A 25077-nucleotide genomic window follows, 5' to 3' on the forward strand; every position below is an offset into this window, starting at 1 on the left:
CCGAGTTTGGCCCGGACACAAGCACTCATTCAGAACGGGATAGGTGTGGACAGGTTTGACCCCAAGCAATAACCAAAGAGCATGTGAAAGTGGCAGCGAGCAAAGCTCTTGGGCTGTACGGCTGCGGACAGGGTCGGGCTGTGCGGTTATTAGCAGACGGAGCTGAGCCGGCTACTCAACTACAGCTGTTTTATTCCCTGTCTGGATTCGAAACGGCTTCCTCCAATCTCTTCGTGACTCAGTGTCTTGGCATGGAGATCGCATACCCAAGAGGTTAGCTTCTGAAATCCACCAGGGACGTTTCACCTTCCTAAAATAAAGAGTGGGCAAAATATTTTCAACCTCCCTCCAAAAAATGCTCACGCACACAAAAAATCACTCCTTAATAAACGTACGTTGTTGGGTCTCAGCTGGTGTTGGGCTGGGGTAGATTTTCCTATTTATAACCACGCAGCTGTTTGCTGACTGAATAGCTCTATTTATTATTCGGCGTGTTTACTGACCACCTCAAATACCTTTTCTACCTGTAACTGTGGTGCAGCACACATATTATTTTTTTTCAGATTTCTTCATTCAAGTGGGTTGTGTTATCCCAGGCCCCGCGCTGCGGTTTGCTAAGGGTATTCTTGGGTTGAGGGTATGGAGCTTTGGACTCAGCTGACCCTGCACTGCAGCAGACCTGCATTAGACACTTGGGGGGAAAAAATGGAGTCAATTTTTCAAGCCATTTGTCCGTGGGCACTCAGGGCTTTAACATCCTACATTTGCCTTTCTTGAGAGCAGTCTCTCCTGAATGTTTCCTCCCATCTATGCTCATCTAGCTTCTTCCTTTCCATGTTTTACTGGAATTGGGCAAAGCCAAACCCTTTCTGCTTTCTAGTGCATGTGAGTCCTGAGCCATGGGAGAAGAGAGGAGGTCTTAAAACACACCATAGCAGGGGCTGGTTGGACTCCTGGTACCCTGATGCTAAGGGAAACTATTGCACTTGGTTTCTCCAGTGACCCTGTAAAGCATCCTCCCTTGGCACAGAGAGAACGGAGAGGTCTGGAAAAGCTGGCCCTGTGGAGTATCTCCAACCCAGTCCCAGCCCACTGCCACCATGTCCTGCAGGACTTTGCTCCCCTCTCCTGCCCATAACGTTGAGCTGATGAGTCTGCCTGTACTGTCCCACCTCCGAGAGTCATCAGGACATACTCGCCCTCCTTTATCTCTCTGCTGGTATCTTGATGACATACTTATATGGTCACCTGCCATCCTCCCAGATCTCCTCCTGCCAGTGCTAAACGTCCCATCCACCCTCCCTTCAGACCAATCTAAACAGTACATCACAATTCCCTGGCCCCCACAGGGCTCCTTTAATGGTGCGACATTTGCTTGGAGAGCTTCATTGCCCAGGAGGGACCTTCTGCTTCTTTCTGCCTCGGGCCTGGGCAGCACCTCCTGTAATTACCAGGCTCCTGATGATAGTGGGCAGAGATAGGGGCAGAGGAGGGTTGTTTTTGTGTTAAGATTTGGGGTTTTTGATAAACAAAGCAAACTGAGCAGTTCTGGGAAGTATACAACCATTCCAGACCATGCCAAAGTAGGTCCAGATCTTTTCATCAATATTCCTGCAGCAGGCAGTGTCCTTCGCGGACCACAGGGGGCTGAATCTCCACCCAACCTCATTTTTGGAGGCCCATGAAGTCAGCTTCCCCAGCTTCTGCCACAGGCTGCCTCCGCCCGTTCAGCCCTGTTCCACACCCTCCCCAGCAGACACCTTTCACTGCTCTCTGCCACAGGATGCTTTTACCTGACTCTTCCTCTCCTGTTAGGAGAACTGGGTCTCCAAAACAGGTCACCAGATGATCAGACCTCACACCTCATGTCATCTCAGAGCAGTGGCAGTCACGCTGGGACCCCATGCCCGCCAGCCACCCCATCGCAGCATGTACCGCGGCCACGTTTACGCCAAGCGTCGATGACCGTCTGCGCAGGGGTAGGTCAGCCCCAGAACGGACTAACCAGGTCTGCACTTCATTTACAGGAGCTGTAAAACTGCCACCTGGCCAGTGGCTTTATGGCTTTGGATGATGCTGGTGTCAAAGACATTTGGTGCAAGAGCCAGCTGGAGCCAAGCCAGTTTTATATTTAATCTTGCCTATAAATACAAATAAAGGGTCTGTATTTCGAGTGAGCGACAGGCACACCATGGACATTATTAAACCTTCCAAAAATAAATCTCTGCCAAAGCGAAGTGAGCCAGATTTTTCCTGGAAAGTATCAGCATGGGGCAGGGGGGTGGTAAGGGGACAGCCCCTCTGCCGCACGGCCCCTCTCCAACAGCTGCTCTACATCAGGAGCTTCTTCCTCCCCCTCGCCGTTTGCTTATTTCAGACCAAAAAAACGCCTGAGCAGCTCCTCAGAGCAGCTTAATGTCCACCCAACGCTAAACCGGCCCCGAGGATCCAGCTCCGCAGCGCTGCAGGATCGAGGCCTCTGCCTTCGCAGCCAGAAAATCGGGTGGATGAAACAATCGCCGCCGTGCCCGCCCCGCGCCCCTTGGCGGCCCGTCCTCCCCGCTGCCCCCCGCTTCGCCCCCGTCTCCCACCGCGGAGGCTGTAACGGGCGCCGGGCGCGGCGCCGCCATGAGGCCCTCACCCCCCCTCGGTACTACACTTCCCAGCGGGCCGCGCGGCGGAAGCGGGTGTGACGCCGCGCGGCACGCGGCGCCCGCAGACTGCGCCGAGCGGGCCGCGCCATGGCGGCGGATGGCCGCGGGGGGCGGGAGCTGCTCGCCCTCATCCACCAGCACCTGCTCCGCGGCGGCTACGCCCGCGCGGCCCGCGAGCTGCAGGCGCAGACCGGGCAGGTAACGGGCAGCGGGGCTGGGGGGGGCCGGCCCCGGGGCGTGGGCCTCGGCGGGGCCCGGTGCCCCGTGCTCGCTCGCCCCCGTCGGGCCCGCGCCGGGGGGACCGGGCCCGCCGTGGGACCGTGGCTCCACGCCAGACCCACGTGTTGGCCCGGCCCTGAGCCGGCCGGGAGAAGGGCTGAGACCGGCAGCCCGCCGGCTAAATCCGCACCGTGCCGGGGGGCACCCGCTCCCCCAACACGTGCTGCTCGGTGCCGCCGAGGGGAGGAGGTGCAGCGGGGTGGGCCACGGAGCGGGGTGGGGGAGGCTTTACTGGGAGCGTGTGTGCGGGGAGGACGCATTCCCGTTTTCCTGAGGTTTCCCGGGGGAGTTTCTGTGGTCTCCAGTTCTCCTGTCTGGTGGTCGCATCCTGAAGTGGGGCCGATGCCTGACGCGTGTTCTCTCTGCTTTCGCAGAAGTTACTCCCTTCCCTCTCGACCTCTCTCGAGGACATCTTTACCCACTGGGAAAAGTAAGTCGAAGGGGATAATGACTATCAAATAGATTCCAGACTGCGTTAACAACCAGGCTGCATGGCACGTGTGATCTTTATTTGCTGGAATTTCCCGTTGTCAGAGTATTTCCGATGATAACTGTGCTCAGCAGACTTTCCTCCTAGCCTCTGGTTTTGGGCCGATTCGTTTCAGATGTTAAAAATGTTTCAGATATTACTTTGGCTTAAAATTTCCTGAGTTTTCAGCAGCTGATGTTGTTCTTGCTGGTTGGAGTTAATACTGGAGTATTGTGGGGCTCAGGGTCATGCTTTACTGGCAAAAATCTTTTCCCCAGTTCTGTTTCACTTTCTTTTTAAAGCCACATGCTTTGCAGGCATGTTGACCCAAGAACAGAGATTTTGAGCAGATGCTGAAAAGCAAAGGCTGTTGCAGAGACTTAACGTTGGCACAAGTCACGTATCTTCTGACTTGGAGGAAGTGTCTTGGTTTCAGCGTGTCCTTTCAAGCTCTTACATGTTCAGCCCAATGCCTTCCCGCATAGTTATGCCACTGAGTGCTGCATGTCAAGATCTGCAGCGTGGAGCCTTCCCGTCTCTGGGGTGCAACGATGTTTGTACCCCACCCTGTGCACCACTCGCTTTGTTTTGATGCAGAGGGGGCTTGCTGGCAGCCACAGAGCCGGGTTATTGGGGAATCAGTGGAGCTGGGCATCTGTGCCGATGGTGAGGAGTGCTGGAGTGAAGACACCTCTCAGTGTAGCTTAGCCAGCAGCCTTTCGAAGCAGATGTTTGCTTCAAAGGTGTCTTCTGCTAGAACGCCTTGTGCCTGTGTGCTACTCTGCTTCTTGCTCATGTGTCACCACGATTTTCTTACTTGAGCAGGAGAAAAACTGGGTCTAGATGAGGATGAGCAGTGTAGAAGCACGTTTACGGTTCCTCTCTCCAACAATTTATTGCCCTCTTGGGTGTTGATAGTGACCTTTCTCTGTGCTAGTTATCCTGGGTGCTCAGCAAGCCCTTCCAGACACTGTTACTTTCAAAGCTTGAGATGCAACAGGGCACTCGCATCATGTTTAATTCCTTTTTCTCTAGTGTCACCCTTGTGTTCTGGTCCTACCCCACAAATAAACCTTTTATTCCTGGTCCCCTGAGTTACGCCTGGTTTGGGGTCAAAATGAGGGATGTATTGACCAGTAGTTTTGTTTATCCAGAAGGTGCCCTGCCTAGCTGGAATGCTTTCATGTGGATGAGCTTGGATTCTTGCATCTTGTTGCTTCATAGGCTTTTGGCCTGAAAATGCCTTTCCTCCAGCTGTGCTGCAGCTCTTGCCCATCCAACTGAGGTCATCCTTGGTGCTCTCCTTCAGAAACTCTTTCAAAGTGAACTTAACAGTTGAGATTTCCAGGTACTTAAGAGTGACCTCCCTCCAGGGCTAAGTTTAGCCTGAGGAGGCGGAAAGGTGCCTGAGTGCAGGGGGAAGCTGAACCAGCTCAGCCCCAGAAGCAGCTGGAGCCCTGCAGCCCAGCTGCTGTTGGACCAGCGCCTGGGGGCACTGCCGTTTTCCCCTACGAAATATCCCTGAGCCCCTGGCTGCTCTCAGCAAATTCTCACAGTAGTCTCTGTTGTGCTGTCAGCTGCCACTGAATCAGGAAGGCATTGGAGTATTATAACTGCCCATATGCCTTGCCCTATTGTTTATTAAAGGCATTACCGGAGTAGTGTCCTGGTTTCAGCTGGGACAGAGTTAGCTCTTCTTTTTAGCAGCCAGAAGAGCTCGGTGTTTTGGTTTCAGTCTGAGACTTGCTCTGAGGAGAACGCTGACAGTGCACTGATGTTTGTAGTTGGCACTGAGGCCTCAAGGACTTTTCAGCTGCGGTGTTCTTTCCAGTGTGCAGGAGCACAACAGGATAGGGGGGAGCATGGCCGGGACAAAGGGCCCACAACTCCCCTTACAATTTGAACTTAGACTTAGGATTGAGGGCTGAATTGGCCAATGAAGTATCCCATATCATACAGCGTCATGGCCAGTATATAGATGAGGGTTGACTGGAAAGAAGGGCCTTTGCTCTTCCGGAGGCTTGCACTCTCGGAGTGCTCTCTCTCTCGCTCTCTTCTCAGGCCTCTCGCTTGTCAGGGATTGCAGTGTTGGGACTTAGCTGTTTCGGGATCGTTAGCCAGAATGGGACGGGTCTTAGTCACCGAGTGGTGAGCAATTATACTGTGCATCACTTGCTTGTATATATTATTATATTATACTTGTTATTATATTATATTATTTTGCTCTTAACTTACAGGTCTCTTTCCCTTTTCCCTTTAATTCCCTTCCCCATCCCCTGAGGGTGGGGGAGGCTGCACAAGTGGCTGTGTGGTGTTTAGTTGCTGGCACAACAAGTAATTAACAGAATTAACAGGACTTTGTAACAGCAAATGTGCCTTCAGCCTAGCCTGCTTGCAAAAAACTTGCTGTTACAGCTACACTCCTGAAACACTCGTAATAAGCACGGTCTCTACTGTCCAAATTGTTAAACTAACCTTATTTATAAATTAGATGAACAAATCAGCTAAACTGGCACAAAAGCAAGGATTTTTCCGCCTCTGATAATTGTGGGTGTTTCAGGGTTTTTACCGGCTTAGAAGTGCTGCATGTGTGAATCACACACAGACATGTGCCCCGCCAATCTTATCCTCATAACAAAGCGAATGTATTACCTATGTTTTCATTTTAAAATCAGTGATAACTTTAGCCACATCTATTCTGCTGATACAGGTAGGATTCAGAGCCCCAAAACATCTTTCTCCAGTTTAATGTTTTAACCCATTTGAACAGTTTAAGTGTTTAATGCTCATCTATGGCTTCTCCCTCCCCTTCTTTCAACACATCTTCTGTAGGTCCAGCCAGTTCCTTTCTTAAATCTCTCTGCAACCTGACTTTTCTGTCCTTTTGGCCTGTGAGCCCAGGTTCCAATGGCTTTTGCAGCCTTGAGATTGACTTCTCATGGCCTTGTGAAATACTGAGACCTATTTGGGGATGACCTAGGGACTGTGTTTATTGACTGGCTACAGCTACCTCTTGGAGACAGAATTTGTTCTGTAGGATGCCTTCGCTCTATGGTAACCACTAACCTGACCAAATACGTTTTTACTTCTCTACTAAAGGAAGAAAGATTCTGCTGAGGACACAGAAAGAAATCTATGTTCGGTATCTCTTCTGAGTATTGCAAGGATACGTTGTCCTCAGGAGTTTCCTGAGGAGAACTGGAGATGTCCCTTGCAGGTTCGAGAAGTATTTCTCCCACCCTCTCAGGAGCTGCAGAGGAATGACGCACTGCGTGTCCTTAGGCTGGAGCCTGACCTGAGAGTGGATGAATAATTGTGTTTCAGTTTGTTCTAGATGTCTTATTTTCCCATTTTGACGCAAATTCTGTTCCCTCAGAACTCCCTCAAATTCCAGGAGAAGAAAAGTGAGTGATGAGGAGTCAGCCGTCCCAGAAAAGATCAGAGTTCCTGATCCCGTGAGCAGCTCTGAAAGCTCAGAGAAAGAAGAGGATGAGAAAGAGAAGGCGAAAGCTGCAAACGGTAGGAGCCTTCCATCTCTCTGGAGTTGGTAGAGTAGGACTGGAGGCTTGCGTATAGGAGCAGCCTGACTTGCTTGGCTAGAGAAAATGCTTGTAAAGCAATGGCTATTCCCTTCTACTTAGAAAAATAGGACAACTAATTTAGCACCCCCTTCTCATGTGGAGTTTCTGAGGAACGCAGATGTCTGCCGAAGCTAGAAAAAACCTGTTATGATTCATTGGGATGGGTGTTGTTGCTTGGATGAAGCTTTGGGAACTTAACACTGCCCACTGTGGAGCACCTTCTAGCTGGTCCCAGGTGTGTGTTGGGCCAGCAAAGGCAGGCCTGTTTCATGGAGGAAGGAGGGACTTGTTAGTTGGTCTGGAAAGCCAGTGCCCTCTGTCTGAGGTGGGGATAGATCGCTGGTGCAGCTGGTGTGGGAGTCGTTGGCTTGCATAGTCTAACAAAAACCCATGTGTCTGATACATTTTGGCTCAGTCTCATCTGCTGTAGACCAGCCCTTGGAAACATGCAGATTTTGACAGGTTCCTTGTCTTGGTGGTGGGGAGAAGGATGGAGTGGAGGAGCAAAGCACTTGCCTGTAGCAAGGACAGCAGTGGTAGAGTTGGTGCAAATGTGGAAATAGGACCCTGCCCTCTCTGCTGGAGCCTTTCTGCAAACCAGAGGCTGTCTTGATGTGAGATGTGCTCATACGATTTCTCTGTGGCTCTCTCCTGTGCAGCGACCAGCCTTTCCCTGGCCACAAACTCAGGAGTGAATGTAGAAAGCAGTGAAGATGATGACTCCTCATCAGAAGAGGAGACACCGGCTGGAAAAGGCGCAATTACGGTAAGGCAGTTCTCCCCTTGGCTTTTAAGGCTGATAGTACTCTGAGGCCCGGACTGTCCCAGATTCCATGACGTGTGTAGAATTGTGGGCTGGGGTGGAATTCATATTTAGATGACCCTCCTATGCTGGCATAAGCCTTCTCTTCAATATCTGTCCCCCAAGTGCTTCCCTAAAGAGCTCTGTGGCTTGCCTGGCTGCCCAATTGCTTGTTTGAGGTATGTTGTGTCTAATTTAACCCCTCATCTGTCTATAGGCTTCTAATTTCTTCTGTTTCCTGTAGGTGACACCAGCTGTGGTGAGTGGCAAAGCTGCCAACTCCCTGCATTCTCCCACCAAACCTGCTGGCCCAGCAGGCAAAGCAGCAGTGCTCTCTGCTGCGAACAGAACTGTGATCTCAAATAAGCAGCAGCCCAATGCACCAGCTGCATCTGCATCTCCAGCCAAGGCTGGGCAGAGACTACCCAGTCCTGGGAAGCCTGGACATGCTGCAACAGCCGTGGCCAAAGTAGGTCAAAGCAAAGCACCAGTAACGACCAAAGCACCAGAAAGCTCCAGCAGCAGCAGCTCGTCATCGGAGAGCGAGGAGGAAAAAGAGACGCCGACTGTGAAGGCCTCAGCCCCCAAAGTGGGTAAGGAGCCTGCGGGGTGCGGTAGATGCACGTGTGCTCCAGCTTTGCAGTGAGTCAGGTCTGAGCCGTGCCTTCAGCGCGTTCCTTTCAGCTCTCTCGCTGGAAAGCTCAGAGTGATGCTTGGTCCTTGAGGAGGCTGCAAGAATACTGCAAAGCAGCCAGCTCTGGAGCTCTGTGGGATGAATCCAGCATGCTTGCTCCCATTTCAAGTGGAAGATTCTGTGCTAAGATGTCTGTCTGGCAGCACCCAGCACTATGGGGTTGGAGATAACAACATAACGTATCTGGAGGAGACGCAGTACTAATACTAAGGATGCTTTCAGCTTTTTGGAGAGGCACTGCAGCATCTTCTCTTTGTTCCCAATTGCAAAGTGATTTGGTTTCGGTTTTGACGTCTTTAGGGAAATCTCTCTTACTGTTTGAAGTGTGTTTGTTGGAGGGGTGAGGAATAGATTGCAGAAGCTCTGAAAATGGTCCTTCTCTAGGCTTTTCCAGAGGAGGTCCAGCTAGGCTGGGTGCCCCTGCAGGGAGCTGTGTGTGGCTGGGCAGCTCTCCATAGGGTCAGAGGGTGGCCAGGAGAAATCTCCCATCTCTGCCTGCCCTTGAAGAAGTGGTGTACGTGTGCCAACATTTATCTGGAGAAGCTGTTCCCAGCAGGCCACTGATGCTTTCAGCTGGGCTAGGCCCTCTTCCCTGCAAATCCCCTTAGCCCTCTCTGTGGCTTGTTTTGTTTTCCTGGCTTCAGAAGCCGCATTAGCATCACGCTCTGGGAGCTCAGAGCAGGCAGCAGCTGTGACATCTCCTCAATTGTGTTGCAGAGCTGAAGCAGGCAGCTGGGGCTGCTGAGAGCAGCAGTGAGGAATCAAGTGATGAGACATCCTCCGAGGAGGAGCTTGCAGCTCCAACGGTTCAGGTAACCTCTCCAACCCAGTGTCTCTAGGAAATCAATTCCCTTCCCTTCAAGCAGAGAGGAAATGCTGCAATGCTGTATTCTCACAACACTCCCTTCCCTGGGTGTGTGAGATGCCCAAACCTAAAGTCAGAGAAACATGCTGTGTGGCTGAGAGCCCCACTAACCCCTGCCAGCATCAACCATTCCATCCCAGTTCCTCCTAGTGCCCAAAGTTGAGGGAGATCCTTTGATCTGTAGGAGGTGATTGGTGCGCAACTCCGTGGATGTAGTCAGGTGGTTTGTGGAGAAAGTCACTTGCCTCAGATACTCCATGGCCCATGGGTCTGAACAAACCTATCTTGGTCAAAGTTAGCAAGGTAGCCTTCTTTAAAACAGGTTCCATGCAGTTACGGCTCTCAACTGGTTTCTTCTGAGATATTAACCTGATTCTTCTGTTCCCTTTTGTTCCCCCTGTTCCCAGGCAAAACCAGCTGTGAAGACAGCGCAAGTTAATGCAGCACCTGTGAAAAGTGCGCCTGCTGCTCCAGTGTCCTCCAAGAAGAACACAGTGAGGCAAACGGCTGTGGCACCAAACCATGCCAAACCCGCATCCACGACGGTTCCTGGGGCTGCAAAGCCTGATGACACATCAGAGAGCAGCGACTCATCAGACAGTGAAGATGAGGAACCTCCATCAGTAACCCAAGTGCGTCTGTTTGAGACTGTCTCCCCTTGCACACCTCTCCAAGGCTGGGAATTGCAGTGAAAAGAAAACTTTGTAAATGCACGTAGTATATAGCAAAGTCGTGTTGGGGTGGGAGAAAAGAGGCATGAAGTGTTTAAAAGGCACCTCAGTGTCTTTGCTCTGAGCTTTCATCAAGCCATTGTACCGTTCTTAAAGTACTGATGGATTTATTTTTTTAATAAAAAAAACCACAGCAATTCTTTTCCCACCTGAGGAGGAAAATTGACATGGTCGAATTTGCTTCTCAGCTATGAATTGCAATAGTGTCTAATTTGTTGAACTGTAGTGCAGCTTAGCTTCCCTGCTGTGGAGAGTGCACAGTGCTGCGATGTACCTCACTGGAGGAGACTGGTCGTATCAGCAGGCTGATGAAGAATGCCTGGTCTTGCTTTCTCATCTTGGGAGACTATCCCCACGCAGCTAGATGAAAGGGTGCCTTGTGTCCTGCCAGTTGCTAAACTTCCTTCAGCATTTGCCTTTCCCAGGGGGCTCTGAAATCTCTTCCCTTGATTACAGTCTGAGCAAACGAATTGTACTGCTGTGAGATTTGCCTTGTTTCACACTGTTCTTGTCTTCTTCAGACAAAGCCACCTCTGAAATCCTCCCAGACCATCCCATCCCCAGTGAAACCTACACCAGCAGCATCACTTTCCGGCAAAGCAGCTCCAGCAAAAACGCTTCCACTGTCCCAAGGGAAGCCAGCACCAAAACCAGCCGTGCCGAAGCAGGCCAAAACCACACCGGGAAGGACTGCTGCTCCCACAAAGCCTGCTGAAAGTAAGAAGCCAGTAGAGAGCTCTGACTCTTCAGGCAGTGAAGAGGAGGATCTCCCTGTGCCTGTCAGCCAGAAGGTAGGTGATGCTACATTCAGCTACATGGGACATGCAATACAATTGTTTGGCCCTTAAATGATACCACTGATCTCCTTGAAACACCAGTAGCGTGTTGTGTCTCTATCCTTCAGAGAAGATCTTTCTTCCTACCTGAAAACAGATGTAGCCTAACTCTTCTCACCCAACCATACCAGAGCATGGTGAGGACTAACCTATTTAGAATAGAATATTTCGGTTGGAAGAGACCTGCAATGATCATCTAGTCCAACTCCCTGACCAATTCAGGGCTGACCAAAAGTTACATGTTGTTGAGGGCATTGTCCAAATGCCTCTTAAACACTGACAGGCTTGGGGCATCGACCACCTGTCTGGGAAGCCTGTTGCAGTGTTGCTACAAACTGATTCACTCCAGTCATGCCTTGCCCCATCTCTGAGTGGGTCTTGTGTGCAGGGTCACAGATAGCTTGGTCTTGACCAACCTATGAGGGTTTGTTGAGACCTCCCTCGAGAGAGGGACCATGAACTCAGACTGGACTCAGACTTAGGTGGCTGAACTTGTAGGAAAGCAAATCTGTTCTTGAGAGCATCCTGAGGCACACTGTACAGAGGTCTTTCACATTGTCTCTGAGATGCAGGGCCCTTCGGAAGGTGCCCTTAAAGCAGTGTTTTGGAGATGACAGCTAGTATCTGCAAGGGAGGAAAGGAAGCCGGGGGCAGAGCCTCACGTGTCCTTGCAAGGAGGCTCTTTGTCAACACGTCCTTTCACTATTGACAGGCAGGAGCTGGAGAGGCTCTGCATTTTTGTCTTTATAGCCTTGGTCTGCTAAGGTGGGTGGAGGGGGACGCATCTCTAACAGTTGGCTCTGTGCTGCTCTCTTCCTGCGTGATTATATGTGAAGATTCAGCTCTGGATGGCAGGAGCAGCTATTCTGATAGCAGTGCCATGGGATCCCGCTATAAACTATTGAGACTCGTCTGTTGTAGCAGGGTTGTAGGTGAAGGACATGCTGGGGTAGGTTTGTTTCCCCTGGTGTTGATTTGAAGCTGGCAGCAGCAGGTAGCTGTCTTGCCAACCGCCATTTAACCACTTCAGCAACTTCCTGCTTGCAAACTGGCATTTACCCCTCAACAGCCACAGTCAGCAAGGAAGAGCTTGGCATGGAGGGAGCTCTGTTTAGCCAAAGAGGCTGCTTTTTCTCATATTAGTAGCCTACAGGCAGAGAACACGAGTAAAGCGTGGAGCTAAACCGTTAGACTTAGCTGTGTCCACAGTCCTGTCCTCCCAGTCAAACTCTTCTTAGCTCATCCTCACCATCTGCTACTTGGGCATATGCTAACCACTGACTTACTGTATCCTGCAACTTCCTCTGGCTTCTGTGCAAGATCCAAACAGATACAGAGCGTTGGAAGCTGCTTCATCTTTCCCTGTGGGGGTGGATTAGCACAATTAAAATGAACATCATGCCTAAATTGAACTGCTTAATTGGTATGTTTACCTCTGAAGACTCAGGAATATTTAGTCAAAGAAGTTGACAAGGTGTTTGCCTGTTTTGGGGGGGAAGGATGTTGATGGGGGGACAGTCTGGATTGACCTTAAAGATGCTGTGAGCTGCTTTTCCTTTGGAACTGCTAATTCTGCTCTGCTTCCTCTTTCTTGGACGTTTTGGACTGAAGATGTTACTTGATCCTTCTATGGATAGGTTTCAGCTGCTTCTTACCAGGACTGGGCATGAGATGCACATGCATGTGTGTGGTGGGAACGTGTGGCTTCCTTGAGCATCCCAGGAAAATCTGTGCAGGCTGCACTGGTAGAGGTTGTGCCTGTAAGTTTTTATCTTGGACCACAGGCCCTGTGAGGAGAGGCCAAATATCCCAAGAGATGGAGGGTGTCTTTCCCTCCCCGAACTCTGTCCCCGCTCCCTTACAGGTAACAGTCGTACCTCTACTGTGTCGTGACACAGCTGAGATACTGGTCCCGGTCCTGATGCTCTGGCGGTGCTTCTGCGGTGCACAGGCAGCAAGGGAGTGTGATTGTTACAGCTTGCTCAGCGCACGTGGCTCAGGGTTGCTTCCTCCTCGTGTCATGCAGCGCTGCATGATGCAAACGGACCCAGCGGAGTGGCAGATGGGTTGTGCAGGAGCTGAGTCATCACACTCGTACTAAGCTGCAGGCAGCTCCTGGTTTGAGGGCTGGAGAGGGAGCAGGAAAAATGATTTCCTCTTGAATTATTTTCCTCTTCTCTGAGTTACTTCAGTACCTGTGACTCTTAAGTAGAGCTCACAAGCTCTCTGCCTGTGTTACCCTGCTCCCTCGGTGTAGCTCAGCCACACTGCTGGCCTCATCCCACCTGGGGCCATGCCATAGGACGTGGCAGCTGTCAGCCATCTGGCAGTGACCGAGATGAGGTGGATGGAGGGACCTTGGCCTCCTCCCAGGAAGATCTGAGAAGTCCCGAGGCTGTGTAAAGCTTATAGTGGTTTCTCTGTGGATGCTGTTATGTTCTTTCTGGGTCAGGATGCTTCTGTACAACAGCTCTTTCCTGATCTCTTGCAACGTTAGAAAACGAAGCAGCCCTTGTGCTGTGCATCCAAGAAGGGGGAGAACCCAGTCCCATTGCTGCAGGGGTCTTAAAGTGAGTGAGTGGGCTCTGATGTCGGTAGACTCTTCCCTTGCGCAGTAGCGCTTGGGACGAGAGGGAGAGGAACTAGCACGTTCAAGTACAGCGTGTGAATTCTCGTGTCTGCTTCAAGTAGTTCTCTCTCTTCAGCATTGCAAATCTGGCCTCTCTCCTGGAGATAGTGACTCACTGGTATCAAAACAAAACAGACAGGCGAGGTTTGCAATCCCCCCCCCTCCCCAAGTGCTTGTGGAGGTTTCTGTTTCTCTAAGCAGAGTCAAAATGTGCTTGGCTTGTTCGGAGAGCTGTTCTGTAATGGGATAAACATGCAGATGCTGTTGTCTGTTTAGTGTTTGGCTTGGAGATGATAAACACTGCCCCAGTGGCAGCCCTTGGTGGGGCTGTGCCAGGAAGCACGGTAAAGATCTGTCCTCCCGGGAGGCTGCTAGGCTGGTGCTCTCAGCTGCTTGCCAGGAGCAGTCCCCGGGTAAGCCAGTGCTGCTGAGGTCCTCCTGGTCCTCTGCTGTGGGCTCAAAGGGTCTTGCTGTGTTAGCAGCATGGCAGGGTTGGGAGAGGGTGGGTGGCAGGGGCTGTGCAGCTGGGCAGGAGTCTCTCTCACCTTCTTGTGAAGGCCTGGAGATGGAGCTGAAGCGGGCTGCCGTCACGTGCGGGTTGGTCGGGGTCTGCCTGCCCTGGCAAGCGTGATGTACTGTTTGGCAGAGCAGCCCGGAGATGAGCGATGAGCGGAGTAAACTGAGTGGGCGCTGAGCACTGCGAGCCTGGAGAATATCCGCAGGTGGTGAAGTTACCAGATCTCTCGGCAAGCGCTCCCGCTCCCTCTGCCACCACTAGCCTTCAGCAGTGTGCAGCAGGGGTGTCTGCAGCCCTCGGCCCAAGCCAGGAGAGGGGCTGGGAAGAGATTGTCTCACCTGACAGTTGCATATCTGCTGCTGCAGCAACTGTGGCTTCCTAGTGCTGACTTATTAGTTGCTTGGGCAATGTCTCGAGGCCCATCCTGGGTCGGCAGTGTCGATGGGTGCTGTAGAAAGGCACAGACCAAGCAAGTTGCAGGGTTTTTACATTGTCTGGAGATTTCTAAATTCTCATACTTGTTGACAGATGAATTTCCAAGGTGCTCAATCATATCTCAGGTCCCAGTATGTCTCTGCCTGCCGTCTGTGTTCCCAAATGCTTGTGTCTGCCCTGTGTCTACGCTGAGCTCTGCAGCAGCTCAGGGTGTAGCTGCTCTGATACTGTCTTTGAATCTTGCAAATGTTTTGGCACAAAGCTTCCCAGCTCCTACTGATTCCCAAAGCTGAGGAAAGGTCATGCTTAAATGAGAGGCTTCCTTGGAATGGGGGTCTTGGGGTTGCGGTGCTTCTCCTGCCCTCAGGCTCCTTTCCAGCCAGTGTCTCGGCCTCAGTAGGAATTGCTGTTAGGACTGTGAGCGCTGCATGCTTGTGCAATGAAACACGCTCGGGCTTCTCGTCAAAAGCATGTTGCTAAACGCAGTGGTACGTGTCTTCAGCAGCTCAGCCCAGGCAGTTACTGAAGCCCCTTCCAATCTTGACGTGCCAAGGATGGAGCGAGTGTTAGTAACAGCTGTGTTGGAATAAAACAAAACCCAACTTCAACTGAAACAGCGCTTAAACTAAACAACACCTGTACTAATACCACATTTCTGGGCTTGTTTTTCTTTTTCTGTTAAGAGGTTAGCAGAACAGCCTGGGCCTGTTCCCAACCTGAGCCAGGCTGCTAAAGCTGGGCCGCCTGACAAAGCAGTGGGAAGCACCTTGAAAAGCCAGGCCTCGCAAAGCGGGAGCAGTGACTCATCTGACAGTGAAGAGGAGTCCCCTGCGGCACAGACACAGCCACCGCAAGCCGGTAAGTCTCCTGGTAGTGCCCAGGATCCCTCACTTGCATCCCATGGGTTTCCTTCTCTTCCCTGCACGTGGGAAGGCCCAGCCTGTTGCGATAGCTCCTGCTCTGGACAGCAACTCTTTCTCATGGTGACAGTCTCTTATGGTTTTCCTGCAGTGAAAACCAATGCTGTGCCTCAGCCAACAACTGTGAAGAAGGCACCGGCTCCGGCAGCAGCACCAGCCCCTCCCCCTGTGGACAGCAGTGATGATTCCAGCGAGGAGTCAGATTCAGAAGAAGAAATAGTCCCTCCATCTCAGGTAAGGAGATGCTCACCCGCTGGGTGTGGATGCTGTTAGTCCTGCGTGCTCAGGAGGTCTCAGGTCTTGAGGCAGTGGTTGGATGGGAGATGAGTAGTGCAGAGAGGACCCCTCCCGTTGACTGGGTCGGGTTTTCTCGGTGGCATCCCTGGGTCTTGCTGACCTCGACTCTGGGTGCTCGTCACGCCCACAGCAAGCCCACAGTATGTGAGAGCAGTGGAGCGTGTGAATGTTTTGGAGGAACATGAGTAGACGCATGAGCCCAGACCTCCTCTGGGACTCTGTCCCGTTTGTCGTACTCCAGGGAGTTAGACTGAAAAGGCAGCCAAATTCTTGCAGGCAGAGCCTTTCCATGAGCTGGGTAGCTCCAAGACAACCCGCCCCTTCTTTCCTCCCAAACCCCTGGGTGTGAGGTGCGGCTGGACCTCTCTGGTGTCCCCCTCCACAAGCTTTGGGAGGCTGGAAGGATCTTCCCTGAAGAGTAGCGCAGTGGTCCTGCTGCCTTTCAGCTGGAGGAGCCAGAGGTAACCCCGTATCTGTGCAGAGACACTGCTGAGTGTCGTGGAGCTGATCCCAGCTCTTTCACCTGAGTCTTCTTGAGTCACATCTCTTTGTGTCTCCATGCCAGTCCCACAGGGCCATAGCTGAGCTGCTTTGATGTGAAGCTGGCTTGGGTGTCTCTGCACCTCTGCAACAGTTTGATCCTGAGAAAGAAACCACGTGAAGAAGTCTTGACTGAGGAACGTGGCTGCTGTTCCTATGTGGTGGTGGCTTGGCTGACGCTCTGAGCCCAGGGCTTAGTGGCCCAGTGTGCTTCTTGTCCCACACATACGTGTTCCCTGTGTGGCCAGTTTTGTTGCTGGGAGAGGAGATTATGTGCATTATGTGCACTCAAGGAAACCCTTCCCCATGTTGGCCTGATGCTGTGGCCGGTGGAAAGGCTGTCTCCCCCCAGCTGGTGGGCAGGCAGCCAGCCTGAGCAGTCCTTGATTAAAGCGTGTTTATAGTACCAAAGTTGTGTAAAATAACGCAGTTGCTGTAACTTGAGCTTTGTGCAAGACGACTGAGAGCTCACGTCGGATTGGCGGCTCTCTGCGTGGTGGAGCGTTGCCTTCTTTTCTGAAGGCCAGATGTTGTGTGAGAGAAATGTCAGCCCACAAAGGCCCAGCTTGTCAGAGATCAGGAGAGGGAGGGCTGCTCACGTAGCCTCGTTTGTAACACAAACCAGGAGGCTGAGCTCCCGTTCCCTCCTCTGCTGGCATTTGTGTCTTGGACCTGATGTCAGTGTCTGATTTCCATGCCCCTGGCTCTTCTATTTTTAACCCCTCTTACGTTTAGTTTGATGGGAGGTTTCAAATGTGAGGCAGCAAGATTGCTTCTTGTTAATTTGCTCTCTGATCTGTGACTTGCTTGTGGACCTGAAGGCAGATGTGCCCTGTGGATGATGTGTTTGCTTTATCTCTGTCGCCCATTAACTTTTGATGTGTGATTTTCAGAGTGTTGAAGACATCCTGGAGTCCAAGTGCCCGCTTTGCAAAGCAGGGTTTGCAACTGCAGTCTTGCTGGTGCTGCAGGGGATAGGGATCTCGCAGCCTGCGAACACATCACATTTTGCCTGCCTGCCTGCTTTAGGCACTCCTGGGGTGCTGGCCCTCACTTCTCTGCTCCTGGCTGTGCCAGAGGCCCTGCTCAGAGGCTCACAGGAGACAGAGCTGGCCTGTAAAGAGGAGGAAAAAAAAAAGAAAAAGTAAATAGAAGCCTTGGTTCTGTGCTGGAAATGAAGAGCTCAGGAGCTAGTGGTGGATTGGTGTATGCTTCTGTCTCTTTTCCCCCCAAGTCGTGCTCTGTCCTGATTTTCTTCTTATCTATTTTAGAGTCTGTCCCAGCAGAACATGAAAGCAAACAAGGTTTCGAGCACAGTGGCTGCCAAGGCCAATGCCACGCTGCCTTCGGGCAAGGGGTTAAAAGCGCCTGTTGTCCCTCTGGTTAGCAGAGTGTCTGAGAGCTCAAGTAGTGATTCCTCGGAGCAAAACATGCTGGTGGGAGAAGTAAGGACGGAGGAGACTAAAGTGGGGAGCTTCCCTGGGGGAGAGTGGGCACATGGGTGTGCTGGAGTCTGAGGCTGGTGCCGTGTCCCCAGCTGAGGGAGTGTGTTCATGGAAGGAGAGGAGGACTGCTTTGCTTTAACCACTGTTACTGCACCATAAGGTGAGGCAGATGAGCAGAGGGTAGCCCTTGTACCTTTGCTTTTCCTGCCTCCCAGATGACTGACAAGTTTCCTCCTTCTTTTGTAATAGCAGTGTGCTGTACAGTCAGGCAGGAGTTGTCTGCTTGGCCACAGCTGCCTGCTCCATCTGTGGGCCCAGGGGAGATGGGGGTCTCTGTGCCCTGCATGGGAGGTTCTTGGGCTAACCTTGACACAAGCTGAAGCAGTGTGGCCGAAGAAGGGCTGAGGTGGTCTGAGCCCATCTGTTCTGGGCTGCTTCTTATAGTACATGGGCATGAGCAGTTATTCCTCCTTCCAGATGCGTTTTGTCTTCCTCTCCCTAGGCCCCCCCTCCTCCTGGCCTAAAGCAAACGGTTCCTGTTGGAAAAGCTCCCCCAGCCAACACTGCTGCCCCACAGGCTGCTTCGCTCCTGGGAAGTCCCACCGCCACGTCAAGGAAGCCAGGCCTGCAGCCAGCGCAGGGTGCCCGGCTGAGCGGGGCCGCACCACCCACGGGGGCAGAGGCGACCTCAGACAGCAGCAGTTCCTCAGACAGCGACGAGGAGGAGACGTCCAAGCAACCCCCCAAACCTGGTCAGTTCTCCCAAGAAGATGCTCTCAGTGCTGCTGGCCAGGCCAGGGTGGGGTCAGTGTTTTGTTATCCCGTGGGAGGTGTCACCTTCACATAGTGGTTGGAGACGGGTTCCTCCTCTGCAGCTTGGCAGAGCGCTCCGCTTTCTTCGGAGGCAGAAGGCCCTTCGGTGGCTGTAACTGCTGGGTAGGTTTGCTCAGTCCCAGGCGGTAATGGTGGGTTTAACGGGATGAACTTTGCTCCTCCAGCAGGCTCACTGCAGAAACCAGGAGGGACCCAGCCAGCCCACAGCTCCTCAGAGTCCAGTGAGGAGGAAGAGGAGGAGGCAGCGTCACAGGTATGGTACCTGAGCAGGCTGGGATCCTCTTGGGTCTTGCAACTGGCTGAATTCTCAGGGTTAAATTCTCAGACGTAGCAAACAGGGTGCTGAGTGGGTTTGCCAGCAGAGAAGTGAGGGCTCCCCAGTGCAGTGTTGTGAGCAGGGCCTTTTGGTGGGGGCAGAGAGAGGCTTTTGAACCTGGAATGCTTCCCTGGGCAGCTGGGTCTTGGGTCCAGGGCTCATGGTGCTTTCCCTGGGGGAAAGGATGGGAGGAGGTGGTGCCTTGCAAGGGTTAAACCAGGAGAACTGGTGCACAGTGCCAATAGCAGCAGGATTTTTTTCCCCCCTTTTTATTTGTAACTTAACCCGTGTCCAAGCCATTAAATACCCTTTGTAAGTAACGTGCAGGGCGTGCAGCACATCTGCAGCGCATTAGCTGTGTGTGGATGCATGCTGATGGCCAGGAGCCACCTCCAAGCCTGCTTTACTGGGCGAGAACAAAGAGGAGACCCTCTCCCCATCAGCTCTTGCTGCTGTAAGCTCAGCCAGCGTCTGTCAGTGCTGGCCCCCTCTCCTGGCAGCCTTGGCCTCTACGGGGCTGGCGGAGCAGTGCAGGATCATTCCGTGGGTGGCCAAAGGTGGGCCCTTGACTTGGAGTATAGGAGCAATAGCAGCAGAGAGATCTGCATGTCTGTTGTGTGGGAGGCTGCCCTGCTGTGACTCCTCAGTGTCTGTGCTGTTTCAGTCCCTCCTCACAGGCTATCTGGGCCTCCCCAGAACCCCAGCAGCACCCCAGGCACCAAAGACAGTTCCCCCTCAGCCTGCAGACAAAGTGGGGCAAGGGAAAGCAGCCGTGACTGCTGCCAACTCCCTCGCCAAGGCCTCTGCAAAGGCAGCCCCAGCCAACAGCTCCAGCAGCGACAGCAGTGACTCCGACACAGACGTCGACCAGGTGGCTGCCAACCACAAAGCAGGTGGGTCTCCTTCAGCAAGGTCGAGAGTCTGCTTGGCCCGGGAGCAAAGCTGTTCTGGCACGGGAGGGTGACACTGGGATGGGGCCCTGTTCCCAGTGTGTCTCCACTGCAGAGCCCAGCGTGGAATGCTGCTGCCCTCTGCTGGCTTCCCCTGGCCATGACACAGCCCTCTTCTTGAACGCTGCTCCTGTGCTGGCTGGCTTGTGAGGCTCTGTGCCTCTGCCTCTCCCAAGTTTTGCTTCAACTGCAATAATCAGCACCATTAATGGGAGCAGGTAGTGCTCTCCCTAAAACCGATGCCCGCTGCACTGGTGTGCTGCAGGAGTGATGGCTGCTGGGGAGCGTTTGAGCACTGGCTGAAGAACATCTGCTACACAGTGCTGGTATTCCAAGCCTCCCCTTGGTCTTTCTGGGCTCTGTAGCATGCCTGGAGGGCAGAGAAGGGGAAGCAGGTGGGAAGACCTATGGAGAAACAGTGTCCTGCCTTTTCCCTATTGCCCTGCTTTGTTGGCAAATTGTAAAACTTGGAGCTGCAAGCTGCTTCTGCTCTGTGACTCTGGCACTTTCAGATGAGCTCTTGTCTGGCTGTGAGCTCTGGCCTGTTCCCGAGGCTCAAACGGGTCTGTTGGCCTCTTGGGCACATTGTTAATTTGTGCAAAGGGCTGTTGAGGAGGTCGGAACTATAAACAGGTTCAGGAAGGCCCAAGTGCTGGGGGTTAGGCCATTGGTGATGGTTAAACGTGGTGGTGCGGATACCCCTTCCACCTTGGGAAGTCCCTGGCTTACTGGGATTGGTGTCCTGGGGAAGGACTGCTCCATCTATGCTCGCCTGTCTTGTGCTACAGTTTCCTCTAGTCTAGTCCCTGTTCTCCATGGATGTGGCCAAAGCTGTTCTGGCTGTTATCACCTACTTCCCTCACCAGATACTTGATCTCAGGCTGAGGCATCTTTCTGTGGCTCTGCTGTAGTTGGGGTGGCCAGCAGGTTTTGCTTTTGAGAGAGAACCAGATGCTTCTCTTCAAATGCATATTTCTTTCCTGCAGTAACTCTGTGGTCTATGTAACGAATCATCCCTGAATTGTCTTCTCTCTCTCATCATTGTTTCTGCAGAAAATAACCGCCCTCCAGGGCAGGAAGCCACAGGAGCCTCCAACAAAGAGAAGGTGGCAGGAAAAATGGATCCACATCATGCCAGCCTCAAACCTTCCCCCGTCAAGAAAGCCCTGGCCATGAAAGAGAACGATGTTGGGGCAAAAGGGGCACAAGCAACCCCAGCATCATGTGCACCGTTCTCCATTCCACAGTCAGAGGAGTCAAGCTCAGGTAGTGAAACTGAGGTCACTGCTGCCAAAGTTCCTGAAGTGCAAACACCAGAAGGTTTAGAAGTGAAGAAGAAGAAGAAAAAGGAGAAGAAAGAAAAGAAGGAAAAGAAGAAACCTTCCTCCACGGCAGACAAGGCTGTGAAAACACCTAAGAGCAAAGACAAAGAGAACAAGAAGCAGAAAACATCTCAGAAGCGGAAACTGCCAGGAGAGGATGGGGCTGTTGGGCAGCCCAAGGAGAAGAAGCGGAAAGGGCAAGCTAATGAAGAAGTATCCAAAAAGAAAAAGAAGAAAGCAACTGGTGACCTGGAGAAGCTGCCAGGTGGCAAGGAGAGGAAAAAATCAGCTAAAAGTAAGCATCTCTCACTTGGGGCTGCATTTGCAATAGGCTCTTGAGGCTGATACACGTTCAGCCTCTTGTGCGAGGCCTTGTAAGTAGCACCCACCTTCCTATTAGCTTTCTCCTTGGCTGCTTCCCTCTTGGCCTACCCAAAGCCAATCCCAGATTTTTAACAATCCACTGGTTTTCTGCAGTCTCAGCACCAGGTTGTGTTGCAGACAGCAAGCTGGGCTCTTCTATCCCTCTGTCCTGCATCCAGCACAGTGGGAGGTGTGTTAATACTTGCCCTGATCCTTGCTTGCAGAGCAAGCTGATGACCCTGTGTATCTTCTATGGCATGACCTGTCCCTCCAGGGCTTTCTGCTTTCCTGGCCTTTACTCTGGCTGGAAGCAGCTGCCCAGCTGAGGGCTGACAGAGGGTTGAGGTGAGTCTGCGTTGAACTTCCTGGGGCCTTTTTGCCCCCCTGGCGTGGCCTGCCAGCCTGCGCTGGGCTTGAAAGAGTTCTCACAGGTTGTAAGCCATGAGGCCTGTGTTCTGCGTGGAGCCCTGCTCTATGCCTGCAGCACAGCTCTGCTACCCCAGCTGCCTGCCTGGCTCCTCTCTGACAAGCACAATGTGCTAGCGGAGAGCCGAGGTGAAACGTGGCTGGGGACGGCATGCAGAAGGACCCTGAGGTGCTGTGAGCACGGTGGTGGAAGCTCAGCATTCACATGCACAGGGCTTTGTGTTCCTTGGAGCTTCCCAAACACAGGCCCTTGCTGCCAGCCCCTTTAAAATAGATCAGCCTCGAAATCTGTGCTGTCTTCTGCCGTGTCAGCCACTGCTGTTCCTGCGAGCTGACAGTGCTCCTTCCTGACCCTGCCTGATCAGTGTCTGTGCTGCATCATGGTGAGCAGCTCATTCAGGAGGTTTGATTCAGGGCTATTGCTGCTGCCTTCAAACCCCTGGAGAAAGAGGAGGGTGGTACCGGCCTCCTGCTCGTTGCTCCCCATTAAGAGTGTTTCCTGCCTCTCTTGTCTGCACCCCTTTGCAATGCTCTGTTGGCTGCCCTAATGCAAAGGCAATTTTTTTCTCCTTGCAGACTGCATTTGCAAATCAGAGCTGGTTCTGTGCTGGGTCTTGTAGGCTGCTTTTTTCTTTTTAAAAAAAGGAAAAGAAGGGAGATGGAATGGGTGGGCCAGATCTGACAGGGTTTTTTTCTGCAGAGATGCAGCCCTTTGTTCTAAGGACACAGACTTGTCTGTCAGCCCTTGTGTGAACTGTTGCACAGGACTAAGCTGGAGCATCTTGGAGCAGTTGTGCTAAGCTGAACCTTGTGTCCATCCTGTGTTAGTAGCACCCCTTGCTCTGATTTCTGGCATGTGCCCAGCTACTCCAGTGCTGAAGCGGTTCCTCGGAGAGAGTGGGCAACGGTAGGTGGGAAGAAGGGGATCCTATGTAATTTGCCCACACATGTGCATAGATGGTGAGGTCAAACCACTCTGGCTCCGAGGTACTGAAGAAACAGCCCTGGGCACAGCTGCCTTGTAGCAGGGCTCTGCTCTGGAAAGCTTGCTCGGGTTCAAATGTGATCAAAAACGTACAGGTGATGCTCCCACCGCTCTCTGTGCCCTTTCTCGGAGGCTGGCAATAGCAGAATCCCTCTCTTAGTTGACTTTTCTTTCCCTTACCCAGAAAAAAAGACTGGAAAAGAAAAGAAGAAGAGTAAAAAGGTGTCTTCAGAAGGGGAGCCAGCAGCAGATGGCTCTGCTGAGGTTCACAAGAAGAAGAAGAAGGTATGTGTGAGACCCTGGGATGAAGTATCATGGGAGAGCTGTTCTGAACTGTGGTCGTGACACTTATCCCTGCAACATTCCAGGCTGGAGAGGAACAGAGCCATGGCCTGGCCGAGCTGGCAATACAGAGGAGGCTGCTGTTAGTTGTGGCTGGTCTTGAGACACCCTGACCTTTAATTGGTTGGAATTGGGGTCACTCAAAGAAGGGCTTGTTCCTATATAGCTCCCCCAGGAGAGATCCCTTTTGCTGGAAGGGTCAAAACCAGGGGCCCTTTTGCTGGCAGAGAACCTGCCCAAGGTCTGAGTGCTGTTCTTTGGCTATCTTCATCCAGTTGTTTTCAGAAGAAACTGGAGCTCCTGAGGGCTTGGCAGGCTACTGCATCCAATCCCAAGGGATAGGAAAGGAGGTGGAAGGAGATAATAGGATATTCCTCATAATGGATATGTACCTGTAGAGATGACAGCCGAGAAGCCCATGTGGCATAGGGCTCTACTCAGTCCTTCTTGTTTGTGGTGCAGATAATACTGAATTTTTTTTTTTCCCTTTTCTTTTTAGAAGAAGAAAACAGCTGAGCCTGAAGCATCGTGAGAAGGTACATGGCCTGTTGGGACTATCAGTTGGTACCTCTGAACGGCGGTAACCTTGGCCAAATTCAGTACTCCTGGGCCAGTCTTGGGAAGACAATGTGCCCTCTAAACATCCACTGAGTCAGCCTGGCCTTAGCTTAGAGGGCCAGGGAGTGGAGCGGTGTAAGGAAAGTCCTAACAGCAGTGTGCTGGCTTCTCTGGATGTGTTTTGACCTCAACTCTTTAGCTGCTGAGAACTGGATGTCCAGCCTGGATGTTGCCGTCCTCTGTCATCAGCAGAGATAAGCAGCCTCTGGCAGTGTTGGTCTGTCCCTGCTGACCACAGGGATCTCGGAAAAGTAATGTGGATTAGATGGTGATGATGTAGCCACCTGGAAGTGGACCAGATGACTCTGCCCTTGCTCTGCTCAGCTGTAAGGCTGTTCCCCCCCTCCCCATCCCTAACTCTTAACTCCTCTCCCCAAAGGTACCGCATCCCTGTGATTAAGGATTTATGGGTGAAGATCAAACAGAAGAGAGGAAAAGGAAGGTCATCAGGAGAATTCCAACTTTTTTTTTTTTAAATAATTTATAACTTCTTTTAACTGTGACTTTTAGAGCAGAGCAGCATAACTTTCTGCCTCCTCCTGCCCTGCTGGGGCCCAGAGACATGTTTATTCCACCCCCCACCATGGCTCACCTGTTGCACAAGAACTGAGCTGCAGGAGGCAGTTTGTCCAGGGAAGAGCCAGCTTGCGTAAACTGCTTCCCTCCTAGTTGATACCCACCATCTCTTTCTCATCACAGAGCTATATTTTTACGATAAACTTTTACTTTTTTTTTTTTCCTTCCCTCTTCTGTGATTTGTGGTGTCAGTCCTTTTGCTACTATGGAAGAGAGCTCTTGGGTTTACTTTTTATTCTAACACTGACGGCAGTGATTATCATGTCCCTGGAGTTGCACTGAATAGCTGTGTCCAGCAGCTGTTCTCGGCCAAGGTGGCGTAATTTTTCTGTGGGTTTTTTTTATGGAGTACAAAATAAAAAAAAAGAACAGTGAGATTTTGCCTCGGCTGCTTTCAAGGGAAGGGAAGTGACTAAGGCCAGGCCGGGGAGGCAGGGCAGGGGCTGGGGCTGAGCCTGGGGCAGGGCTTGGCTGCATCTGGAGGACGGTGCAGGTAGGAGGGCAGAGCCCACCTGCCACCCAGGTCCATAGGCACCACTTCAACCCCGGGGTAAAAATTAACTGCTTTCTGCCTGCTCCCCAAGGAAGAGCAGATGCTGTTGCTCCTCAGCTTTGAACTGTGTGTTCTTCTGGTGTTGGTTTGTATTTTCT

General features: G+C 52.1%; 1 protein-coding gene across 1 annotated transcript; it reads left to right on the top strand.

Annotated features, from left to right (window-relative positions):
• Positions 1-2741: 2741 nt before the first annotated feature.
• Positions 2742-24862, top strand: TCOF1 (treacle ribosome biogenesis factor 1). Its single transcript, XM_086621420.1, has 16 exons — positions 2742-2852; positions 3308-3363; positions 6779-6921; positions 7643-7749; positions 8030-8378; positions 9197-9291; positions 9752-9976; positions 10597-10866; positions 15176-15350; positions 15504-15646; positions 18197-18446; positions 18693-18781; positions 19509-19737; positions 20848-21411; positions 23075-23175; positions 23735-24862. The coding sequence occupies exons 1-16, from the start codon at positions 2742-2744 to the stop codon at positions 23762-23764; spliced, it is 2937 nt and encodes a 978-aa protein (XP_086477546.1). The 3' UTR covers positions 23765-24862.
• Positions 24863-25077: the final 215 nt, after the last annotated feature.

This window comes from Tauraco erythrolophus, chromosome 16, assembly GCF_009769465.1.
Source record: "Tauraco erythrolophus isolate bTauEry1 chromosome 16, bTauEry1.pri, whole genome shotgun sequence".
In the NCBI taxonomy this organism is placed as follows: Eukaryota; Metazoa; Chordata; class Aves; order Musophagiformes; family Musophagidae; genus Tauraco; species Tauraco erythrolophus.